The 12,511-nt window shown below is 39.3% G+C and overlaps 1 protein-coding gene across 1 annotated transcript in view; it reads left to right on the top strand.

Annotated features, from left to right (window-relative positions):
* The window catches only part of Adgrv1 (adhesion G protein-coupled receptor V1), a 535,418-nt gene that overhangs the window by 113,887 nt on the left and 409,020 nt on the right, over positions 1-12,511 (top strand). The window contains exons 45-49 of the mRNA XM_045133393.1: positions 786-943; positions 1,036-1,182; positions 1,989-2,096; positions 5,177-5,441; positions 6,119-6,238. Coding sequence (XP_044989328.1) covers positions 786-943; positions 1,036-1,182; positions 1,989-2,096; positions 5,177-5,441; positions 6,119-6,238 — 798 coding nt within the window. The remainder of the gene's footprint in view (positions 1-785; positions 944-1,035; positions 1,183-1,988; positions 2,097-5,176; positions 5,442-6,118; positions 6,239-12,511) is intronic.

Here is a 12,511-nt window from a genome sequence, read left to right as displayed (position 1 = left end):
TTATTCCATCATGTTCACACAATTAGCCAAAGTTTTAAAATAACTTTCTCTGGCAAATAGTCATAACAATACATCACACACACACAGACACACACACACACTGCTGTTTCTCATTAGATAGGCCTTTTCTCTTTTAATCTACCTTTTTATTAGTGCAGAATTTTAGGACATGTGCCATATATAGCAATCTAATGAAGCCTGAAACCATTTGATGTATGTGAGTCTGCAAAATTTGTGTTTTCTTAATTAGCAGGGAAGGGAATGGTACATGGTACATGGTAAATGAATCCACTTCTAGACCAGAATAGGAGGCATCGTTTACTGAGCACGCTGGAAGGGGGCGTGGAAGTAATTAGAGTGTTATCTGTAGCAGTGGCCTTCTTAGTGTGTATAAAACACACAAGGGGAAAAATCATTGGACGGGCAGAATTTTTAAATATCAGTATAAACTTTATAAGTACTATTTAGTATGCTATTTTCCTTTATGAACATTGGTAACTCATTTTGACATGTCTTTCTTTAAAATATAAACTTAGTACTTTTTTCAGTAGACTTTATAAAATCTGCATGGAGATAGAGCAAGGTATTACTACTTTTCAAGTATGTTTAGGTATCTGTAAATTTTCTAACTTGTCTCTATTCTCTGTCCTACACATACACGTACCTATGGATCATCATCTTGTCTAATAACAGGCACACCAGTCTCATTGTTTCATAAATTAGCAGATGTAAGGTATAGAAGTGATTATACACTAGGAAATAATAATTTGCTATTTTTTTTTTAGAGGGAATAGATGTTGTCTTTTCCATATTTCAAAGTTTTTTTGACAAGTCAGCCTCTGGCTGGTGTTTTGTTCCTGTGGAAGATTTAATATATGGCATCATGTTAAGAAAATCATCATTTATTCTTTACCGATGGCAAGGGATTTTTGTTCCAGTTGAGGTAATCTTCACTTTTTTATGGTACATGAAGTAAAATGTATGTTAAAAAATTGGATTTGATGTTCATTACTACTATTATTTTCCATTTCCTAGGATTTTAATATAGAAGGCCCTAAAACTTGTGAGACCTTTAATATTGGTATTTCCCCCTACTTTGTGATTACTCATAAAGAAAGAAATGGAGAAAAGCCTTCTGTTAACAGTGTGTACACATTCACATCTGGATTCAACTTATTCCTGGTAAAAAAAAAAAAAAGTAACTTCTTTTTACCATAGATTCTTTACTGAAAAGCAATGCAACTTTGGAAAAGTCATCAAACTGGAAGATAATGTATCTTCTGTGTTAGTGTGACAAAGCCTTTTTGTGAGTTCATACATGTTGTAGCAAGGTATCTCTTTACAATTTAATATCAGTATGTTAGCATACAGATAAAGACAATTAGTGTTCATTATGGGATTTTTCACATATTATTTTTTCCTTTACACTCCTCTTACTGACCCTCTTACTTTGTAACTCCTCTCCCTCAGTTTTTGTTCTACCCTCATGTCCCATGTGACCTTTTGTCTTTCCTTCTTTCTCTGCCTCCTCCCCTTCATGTTATCCAGCTTCATAGCTAACACCTTTTCTCAACTCTTGGTATTTACACATGCACACAAACGTTCAAGCTTAGGATATGCCTATGAAAAAGAATCTATGTTTTTTGTAGCTGTGGATGCATGTTACATCAGCTTGTGTGATCTTTTCTTACAAATTTCATTTTAAATGGTATATGAAGTGCCAGTGTGTATATGTGTTACATTTTCAGCTTCTGATCATCAGTTCATAGACACCTAGGCTGCTTCTATTTCCTAGCTGTTGTGAATAGAGCTGGAGTAGGGGATCTTAATGCATTGGTATTTTTCTTTTAGTATGCACATGTATATACAATAAAATCAATTTGCAAGTCATGAACTTATATACAAATACATATTATTACTGTGTTTAGTCCCTTTTTTAGTTCAAGGCTCCTTTAACATTTTATTTCTACCCTTTGTCTCCCTTGCAGGTTCAGACAATAATTATTCCAGAAAGTTGTCAAGTACGATATTTTACTTCAAATAGTCAAGAATATTTAATTATTGCAAGTCAAAGAAGTGATTCAGAATTGACTCAGGTTTGATTCTTTTAGAATGAAGTTTTCTCCCCTCAGAAATGTTATAATTAAAAGACATCAGATATGATCTATTGGCTTTGTCAAAAGAAAACCATAATGTAATTGTAGCAGAGCAGAATAATATTGGTCGGTCATAGTTAATTGCTAAGATACAGAGTTATGAATATTTGATTTCCTTCAAGAGACAGGCCAAATGTAGTAGCAACATGAACTTCAGATTACCATCTAATTGGATGGGAAAACATGGAGACAAATCACACAACAAGACAGATGGCTTTTCACCAAAGATACATGATTAGCATTGCCAAGTGGGCACTCAGGATCACACCACAAGTTTTATATTTTGTAGTACACTGTGTCTCATAATTCCATTAATGCTTATTTGATATTTTTGTTAGTCAGAGCCCATACATAGCTTTTACCTCTTCGTTTTCAGACAGTGACTCTCTTGACGTGGAATCTACCAGGAAGGAGGCTATTGATTTTCCTGACACTTCAAGCCCAGCCTTGCTCTTCACTTGTGTCACTGTGTCCCGTGGAAGCCTGTCCTCCCTCATTGCTTCTTGTCTTGCCTTCAAAATGCCCAGTTATTCTCTCCGTCACTGGAGTTTCTGTCCTCGCCGGATTATTGCAGTTAGCATATATTTCGGCACTACCTAGTTTCAAAAAGCAAGCCCTCCTCTGATCTCCTTCCCTTCTAGTGGTTGCTTTCTCTCTTCTGCGGCATGAAAGAAGTCTTTCCTTACTTGGTCTTTAGTTCCTCGTGCGCACTGCTTATGACTTCATTGCCAAATCTAGTGAATGTGTTTGTCACTATTATCATTATTTTTCTTTGAGGTAGGGTCTCTTTCTACTCCGGGCTGACCTGGAATTCACAATGTAGTCCCAGGCTGGCCTCGAGTTACAGGGTCTTCCTGCCTCTGCCTCCTGAGTGCTGGGATTAAAGGTGTGTGCCACCACGCCTGGCAGTCATTATCTTTCATTATTTCTCATCAGTGTGTTACAGTTGCCACATCCTCAAACTTGAATCATCAATTTTCTCATACTATGTACATGTCTGTCTCCCTCTCTCTTCCCTCTCCTCCCCTTCCCCTCCTACCCAACAGCCTTTTCAGTTTCTCAGACATCATTGCCAGTTCCTCCTCCTTTTCTGAATTGGTATATGTTGGTGGTTTCTAGAACCCAATTTTCATTTAAGATTCTTTTTTCTTTCTCTTCACTTGGTAATTTTGTCAGGTATATGACTTCCCATATGATCTGTAGATTAATCTCTTGCACATTATAACTGTAGCCTTTCCTCTGTATTCCATACTTGTATATCTTCTTTTTTTTTTTATTTTTGAGAGAGGGAGAGAGAGAGAGAGAGAGAAAGAGAGGAGAGAGAATGGGTGCACTAGGACCTTCAGCCTGCTGCAGATGAACTCCACGTGTGTCCACCCCCTTGTGGCGCATATGCGACATTGCGGGCGTCACTATATGGTTGGCTACGTGGGGCCTGGAGATTTGAACGTGAGTGCTTAGGCTTCGCAAACGCCTAACTCACTAAACCATCTCTTCAGCCCAGACTTGCCTATCTTGATGTTTCAGAACTTTTTGACCTCTTCAGACTCATTCCTGTTGAGTAGCTGGAGTAATCTTTTGACAACACTATTTTTGCTACTTTTCATTAACTGTTCAGTCAGTAAATTCTAAATTTCTAGTATGGACTGTATGATGTATTATTGTTTTCTCATTTTTCCAGGACAGTGATGGAACACTGTTGTCTTTGCATAATTATTTTTTAAATCTTTGTATAATTATTATTTATATTTTACTATCTTAAAGATCTATATTTGAATTATAAATTGAATTATCACCTTTTACAACCTTTAACCCTGAACATTCTCTCAATAGTACTAACTTCTCTCAAGTTGGAGTAACATTTACTCAGAACGAGATACATTTTCTGGGACTTAGAAAGTGTCACAGCACTCTTTGTAACTTGAGGGCCCCAGTACATCACATTCTTTGGTCACACCACGCTACTTGTCAGCTTCAGTTCTTTTCTCAATTTAGTGTTCATTTATTCCCTGCGCATTTTCATAGGAGCATAAAATTGAGATCTTGACACTGTTTGCAGAAGTCCTGAAAGTTAAAAATGATGTTCAGCTATTCAGATGTTTATAATTTTTTCTTAATAGTCAGGATCCATAATGGACAAGGCTGTGCTACCTGTGGGCACCAACTTAATGCTTGGCCCAAAGTCCTAACTTTTGTCCAAATAAGTATAACTGTTTGTGCAATTGAGCAGTTGTATAATAGACCAAGTAGATCATGAACTTTCTTTTAATTTTCTGTACGCACACATTTACCAAGAAGCCTTGCACACATTGCCTCCATAACAATGGAAATACTTTGGGCATTTCTGCATAATCTGTAGGCTAAGGTATTGGGGATGATCCTATAACATCAATAGCTTTATATTCAATTCCAAGGCTTGCATATTTTACTCAGTTCTTTCCTTTTTCTGGTTTTCCACTTCCACTATCCTGATGCATATTTTATTTTATTTTATTTTAATTTCTTATTTATTTGAGAGTGACAGACAGAGAAAGAGGCAGAGAGAGAGAGAGAGAGAGAGAGAGAGAGAGAGAGAGAGAGAGAGAGAGGGAGAGAGAGAGAGAGGGAAACAGACAGACAGAATGGGCACACCAGAGGCCTCCAGCTACTGCAAACAAACTCCAGACGCCTGTGCCCCCTTGTGCATCTGGCTGGATAACGTGGGTCCTGGGGAATCGAGCCTCAAACCGGGATCCTTAGGCTTCACAGGCAGGCTCTTAACTGCTAAGCCATCTCTCCAGCCCCTGATGCATATTTTATACTGATATCTTTTCAGATCATGTCTCTCATTCATTTTTACTTACGTACTTACGCACGCATGCACGCACGCAGAAAGCATTGATGTCGTTACCTTCCCATTCATGAAGGTATCTCCTAAGTACATTTAGGGATCCCTGAGAACAGACACATGGCTTTTTCTAAATCTTGCAAGTGCTGAATTTCTGCACATGAAGGGTTTTGTGTTCACGCATCTTGTACAGGTCTTCAAGTGGAGTGGAAGCAGCTTTGCCGTGCATCAGACGCTCCCTGTGCGTGGCGTGCTGGCCGTGGCCCCGTTCAGCAGAGGGAGCAGCGTTTTCCTCGCCATTTCCCAAGCGAGTGCCCGACGGAATGCCCTTTTATTCAGGTGGTCGGGCAGTCAGTTTGTTAACTTTCAAGAAGTGCTGATAAGCGGGACAACGCAAGTTGAGGCCTTGTCGTCAGGCGATGATATTTACTTAATCTTTGCCAAAAATATGTCTTTAGGTGAGGAGATAGTGTTTGTAATATCTGTACAGCTATTACCCAAATCATTCAGTATTTGTGTTGTATGTTCTATACGGAAGGTTCTGCTTTTTTACTAGTTCACAGACTGCTTTTTGATTGATAAGTATTAACTGCCAATTGTAAATGGATTTTGAAAAAAATAGCAGCATACCTATAATCTTGTCATGCTCTGAATCACCAGTTGAGTTATAGAAATGTAAAATTGGGGTAGATAAAGAAGTGAAAAGTTTTAAAAGGATTTTATATACAATGTGCAAACATTTATAATTTTTATATGATTCTACCTGAGATTTCATGGATAATTTATAGTGTCAGTAATGTCTAACAACTTTTGATATGACTGGTTCAAAATAGTCTTTGCATTAGGAGTATGTTTTCTTATCCTTTATAAAATTTTATCAGTGCCCCAAAATGAAGTATTTTCTTTGCATCTTTTCTTCCTCGTTAATGGCTGGTCACATTACACTTCTGTAATAAATACAAAGGTTTTTAGACGTGTTCATTACTACGTTGTATTACTGTTTAAATAGATGGATTCTGGAGCAATTTGTTTCTTAAGTTGAACTTAGTATTTTTACAGTTTTATCACTTTATTCTTATAATTTTATTTATTTATATGTTTTGCCTAAGATTTGATTTTTGTTTCTTAATCATAGGAGATCAGAATTCAATTGATATTTACATCTGGGAGATGGGACAGTCTTCTTTCAGATATTTTCAGTCTCTACCTTTTGCTGCTAACAGAATCCATTCCTTCACACCAGCCTCTGGAATAGGTAAGGACTTTTCCACTGCTCTCAGTCCTGATGGCAGTTTAGGACTCAGGATAATTTCATTCTCATTTAAATTAGATACAATGCTATGTTGCCAGCAACTAGGAATTTTAATGGGAGAGTAAAGTCAAGGGCTTTATAATCACCATTCTGGAAGTTCTGGAATTTTAGGTAGGTTGATACTTTAAAGATAGACACTGTACTTGCGAATAATAAGAGTGAGTAAAATACAAATGAAGAAAAATAAATCATATAGTCTTGTTTGTTGTCTATGGTCTGGTTTAAAATGAAGAGTGATAGTAAATATACACACATAAAATATGTAGAAGGAGACAGCAAATATTTATATTTACCGTTCTTTTGAAAAGTCAGACAATGGCTGTAAGGATCCTGCTGTGTGACTTCACTCTCCCAACACACCCCTACCATTTGAAATCCCCTCTCTGCATTTTAACCCACACAAGGGCCATCAGTAGCATTTCACATCACTGACTTCAGAAGCAAAGTCGGCTGGTGAGCCTCTGTGGTATTCCTGCCATCGGGAGGCTTGTGGCATTCCTTCCGGGGCAGCAGGGACTTACTTGTGTGAACCAGGGACAATTAGGAGAATGAGTTGAGGACATTTGGTGTGGTGGGTGCTATTGTTCTTCAGGGGCACACAATCCTGTTGAGACGCCCAGAGGACCTGGCAGACCAAGCTCAGGGAGTGCCACAGGCAGGTCTGGATTAATCCGAGCTCTGCCTTTAAAAGACTGACATGTGAAACCAGCACAGATCTACTGTTTAAGTATCATATCTGAGCCACTGTTGTGAGTAAAGTGAAGAATTCCGTGCTATTTAAAGCCTTCATGCTTGTTTAGGAAGCAAGGAAATTATACTAACTCTGGGTAGAGGACCAGTACCTTTTGCTCCGTGACGGGTGGAATTGGAGTGGTCATGAGGTATGTGTGGACTGGGGAGCTGAGCTGTAGTGAATGCAGGGGCCAGGGATGAGCAGAGGAAGCAGGCAGCGGAAGTGAATGTGGCACTCAGAACACCACCCGTGGAGGGAAGAGTTGGTGGCAGAGAACTTGGTTGGAACATGTTGGAGGGGAGGGTGGAGAACCACCCCTCTGGAGTCTGAAGAGAAAGGTAGACCATACCCCTGTTCAGATTGTCCTAGCGCGTTCAGACATTATGTCTTAGGAGGTGTTCATTCTTAAACATCTGAGGACATCAAAGTATTCTTATTTGTGTGAGTTTTATCTATTGATATTTATCTTATTAGAAATTGAAACAGGGGTTGGGGATCCGGCTCAGCGGTTAACAGTGCTTGTTTACAAAGCCACTGGCTTGGGTTTGGGTTCCCAGCACTCACACAGTCAGATGCGCAAAGTGGCACATGCATCTAGAGTTCACTTACAGTGGCAGGAGGCCCTGGGACACCCGTCTTCTCTCCTCTCATTTTCCTAAATAAGCAAGTAAATAAATAAATTAGATATTAAAAAAAGAAATTAAAACTGAGGAATTTAAAAGTTTTTTTATTTATTTATTTTGGTTTTTCGAGGTAGGGTTTCACTCAAGCCCAGGCTGACCTGAATTCACCAAGTTCAGTCTCAGGGTGGCCTCAAACTCATGGTGATCCTCCTACCTCTGCCTCTCGACTGCTGGGATTAAAAGCATGTACCACCACACCCAGCTTAAAGTTTATTTATTAATTTATTTAAAAATCACAACATTGTTGTGGCTTATAAATATATTTTATTTAAAAACGTTTGTCAAAACAAACCCATTTGTTAAAAAGATATTTTTTATTTAATTCATGAAACTATCTTTTAATGTTTGGATTATTAGATCATATCTATATTATCTTTTCCTTTAAATTTATTAGCTTACTTTTTTCAGTTGCTTTCTAGCATAGTGTTACATAAACACTATATATATTTAATGTGTGGCATTATGATGCTATGATATGCATATGTACTGTGTCATGATTGCCCTATCAAGCCACTTGACTTATCATTTCATATGTATGATAATAGTTAATATTTACTCTTTTTGAGCAACTTTCAAATACATGATGCATCATTTGTAATTATAGTTACTGTGCTCTACATGACTTCCAGAATGTGTCTATAGCTGACAGTGTGCATCCTTCAGCTAACAGCCTCCCCTCCCCTACACCTCAGTCCCTGGCAACAAGCACTGTAGTTTATTTTTCCATGAGTTCAACTATTTAACAGTCTGTACGCAGGTTAAACATGCCTGGTGTGAAATTCTGAAATCTGAAATGGAGCTATAGTGGAAAACTATGACCCAATAAAACTTTGTCTTCAGTACAAAAATTATTAAAATATTCCATAAGATTATCTTCAGCCAGGATAGGTGTGATGTGTGAGAAACACTGGGTTTTGGTTTAGATTCAAATCTCTTTCTCAATACATTTCATATACATGTTAATATTCCAAAATCTGAAAAACTCTGAAATCTGAATATTTATGATCTTTCACATAAAGGAAACTTAGTTTGTATAAAATGGGACCAGGCAGCATTTGTCTTTCTATACTGGATTCTCATATCTGCATTGCATTCATTCAGTTATAATTTTACTGGTCACATGAACTCTGTTGCACTTAGGGAAAGGTTGATGGTGAAGGAGACAAGCAGTATTACTGTGCAAATAGTTTTGATATCATAGATTCTCTAAAAGTACCTCCTGGACTCTTAGTAGTTCCACGATCACCCTCTGAGCATGCCTGAGGCAGAGAAGTCCATAAAGACATTTTAGCTGCCCACGCTGACCAAAGCTCTGCTTGACAATTCAGCCACAATCATGGGTGAGATATTATGGATGAAATATCTTGCACTGTGGAGGTGATGGATGAAGAGGGCCCCATGCTAGGGTAAGAGTTTAGAAATGAAGATTATTGTGGACAAGAGAATGTGGGTATGAACAGTAAGGAGGATTTGTGACTGTTCAGATATGAGTAGCAAAATATCAGCCCTTGGCAATTGGAAGGAGAGTAATCCTGAAATTAAGAAAGGCTGCAGGGAAAATGCCTTTATTGGAAATAGTGATCATCTTAGTTCTAGGTGTTGCTGGTTTAAGGTGATGTAGGAACACTCTCAGGAGGTTAGGGACATGGGGGTGGAATTAGGAGGGAACCAGGCATTTAAATTTCAGAGGCATTGATGCCTGGGGATAAATGAACTCACGGAATTAAGATGCACAGAGTGAGTAATGTTGAGGAGATGAAAATTTAGCACAAATCTGTAGGCGTGTGCTCTTAACAGTTGTCCTGGGAGATGCCCTAATCTCTGCTTTTGCTAGTAGACATTGTGACCTTTAGGACTGTCCACTTAAAGGCCTATCAGCCATTGAGCAGGAGTCACAAATTTCTCTCCTCTCATTTTTTAAAATAAATTTCTTTTGATCTAATGGTATTTTGCACCTATTTCTTTCTATTTCCTCCTTAGCCGTATATTCACAGCACATCCTCTAAGACCACCCTTCTGACTGTCGCATGGCTTTCCAGCCTCCACACTGTCTTCGCTCTCCACCAGAGACTTGCCCGTCCCGGGGCCGCTCACCCTTGCCGCGTGCCCACGTAGACGCAGGTCATGTGTTGTGACACTCTCTGTGATGGGCAGTGCGACTGACTTTTGATTTGCTGAATAAATTACATATTTTTCATTATTTCTTCAGTTCATGTCTCTTTCTTATTTAATTTCAGGTCTTCTCAATTTCTGTATCTCTTTTGCAAAAGGTTTTCAAGTGGACTCACACTGTCTGCTGGAGTCACTTAGTACTACGCACAATAGTTGCCTAATGGGTGTTTTTGAGGAGGAAGTGTGCTGCCTGGATGGGCTGTTAATTGAAGTTATAGAATTTCTTTTAAAGATTTTTTTTTTAAAGTATAATAGGCATACTTTCTAAAAGAATTTTTTTTTGGAAACTCTGCCAGAGGTTTTATGAAGGGACCTATTGTGAGTTCTCTTTATTCCTTTTGTTTCTGTGACTTGAAGTTGAGAAGTATGAAAGGCTTGTAGGTAATTACTTAGAGTAGCTTATTATAAGTCTTCTGAAAGCTGAAATTACGCATTAAATTATGTTCAAGGGCTTTCTTATTTTGTATGTGTCAAATATTTTATTAAAAATATTGCATTATAGCCTGGACTATGGGTTCACACATTTATGCTTAGTGGCTTGATTGGGGGTTTTGGGTGTTGACTGATTTCTGTGAATGAAGGAGGAAAAATAAATTGACAAAGATCACAAGGATTTATAAACTTATTTTGTCCTTTTCCTTGGCTCCTTTGTTAATTAATAGAGCTTTTTTTAAAACATGTCAAGCATTGTGAGACCCTGGGAAACACAGGTAAACAAAAATCACATGTAGTACCTGCTGTGAAAAAGTGTAATGTATAGTAAGAAAAGAGCGTCCGTCTGTCCATCTATTTATCTATCTGGCTACATGCATACAAGTTTATAGCTACGAACAGATGACTTCCATGAAAGAAAGGAGTGAGATGCTGTCATAACATGAAGTGGAGAGGACTTGGCCTGCAGAGGACTCACGTTGAGGACTGTTGGTTGAGGCGGAGTGAGGGAGACGGAGCTGAGAATGACTCGCTCTCTAGCCAAAAGGAACGGCAGAGAAGTCGGTGGCGGCAGCGAACGTGCTTTTTATGAAGGACTGGAAAGAAGCCAGTGTGGTTGAAATGTGGGTGGTGAGGGAATGCGGCATAGGGTTTGACCAGAGGTTAGATAGATAGATCTTTACTCTAAAAGTATAGTGCCACTCATGATGGAGAGAGGGAAGAGAGAGACAGGGAGGGAGGGAGGGAGGACTATGAGAGAGAGAGACAGAGAGACTTTTTTGAAAGGGAAGCTTTCTGATCTTGTGATAGAAAAGCATAGAAGTTTTAGAAGATGTGTTAAAACACCATAGATGCTCATTTCATACTTCAGACTAGAGTTACTCGATTTGATGGGAGAAGTTTGAATATCGGCATTGCAGGTGGAAAGCCAAAGTATACTACTTCAGAAGATAATGACAGTCAAATCCATGTGGGGTGGTGGTCAGTTACAGGTAGGCGCAGGTGAGAGAAGCTGTCAAGGAACAGCCCTCATCTCTGCAGCTGTGGATGGTACTGTAACTATTGTGGTGCTCATAGGAGACAGGACCAGGTTTATTTTTATTTTTATTTGCGGGGTCGGGGGAGGAATGGGCATGCCAGCTGTGGACAAAGTCCAGATGCTTGCACCTCCTGTGGCACATGTGCGACATTGCATGCTGGCGTCACGGTGCCTCTGACTACGTGGGACCTGGACATTTGAGCATGAGTTCTTGAGGCTTTGCAGGCAAGCAGTTTATCCACTAAGCTATCTCTCTAGTCCAAGAAACAGTATTTTTTTTTTTTTTCGAGGTAGGGTCTCACTTTAGCTCTGGCTGACCTGGAATTCTCTGTGTGGTCTCAGGGTGACCTCAAACTCATGGTGATTCTCCTACCTCTGCCTCCCGAGTGCTGGGACTAAAGGCGTGCACCACCACGCCTGGCTTGAGGACCAGTATTTTACAGGCAGAGATGGTGTGCTTGGCTTGCAGACAATACATTTGGGATGTCTTTGAGTAAAAATTTCTGGTTGGAATGTAGAATAACACCATTAATTGCAGATATACATCAGGAGTTCATAAGTGCAGAAAGTCATTTTATTGCAGGTCAAGATGGAATGACTAAGAAAGTGTGAGGAAGGTGTCCTCAAGTTGACTCTTTTCCAGCCTATTAAAAAATTGTTTCTGCTTTATTTTTATTTATTTATTTATTTGAGAACAACAGACAGAGAGAAAGAGGCAGAGAGAGAGAACGGGCACATTAGGGCCTCTAGTCATTGCAAATGAGCTCCAGATACATGTGACCCTTGAACCGGGGTCCTTAGGCTTCACAGGCAAGTGCTTAACCACTAAGCCATCTCGGTAGCCCCCAGCCTATTTTTTTTAAAGTATACATAGGCAATGGAGTCAGGACATAGGGAAATCTACCGTTAATACTTGTTGAACGTTTATTATGTCCCAGATCCTGTTCTAGCCCTTTATCACGTCACTTAACTCTCAGAACTCTGTGGGCTGCTGCAGAGACACTTATCCATCCCTCTCTACTGTCCCAGACTTGGGCTTCATCCACAGTCTCTGCATCCAGTGTAGAAGGGAGCCCGAGACAGCTGGAAATAAGAAGCGTCTTATTGTCACATGACCTGTACATCTCATGTCTGCTAGGCCATGTGAGCTCTGATGT

Source organism: Jaculus jaculus, chromosome 14 (assembly GCF_020740685.1).
Source record: "Jaculus jaculus isolate mJacJac1 chromosome 14, mJacJac1.mat.Y.cur, whole genome shotgun sequence".
In the NCBI taxonomy this organism is placed as follows: domain Eukaryota; kingdom Metazoa; phylum Chordata; class Mammalia; order Rodentia; family Dipodidae; genus Jaculus; species Jaculus jaculus.
This window is presented reverse-complemented; position numbering and strand designations above follow the sequence as displayed.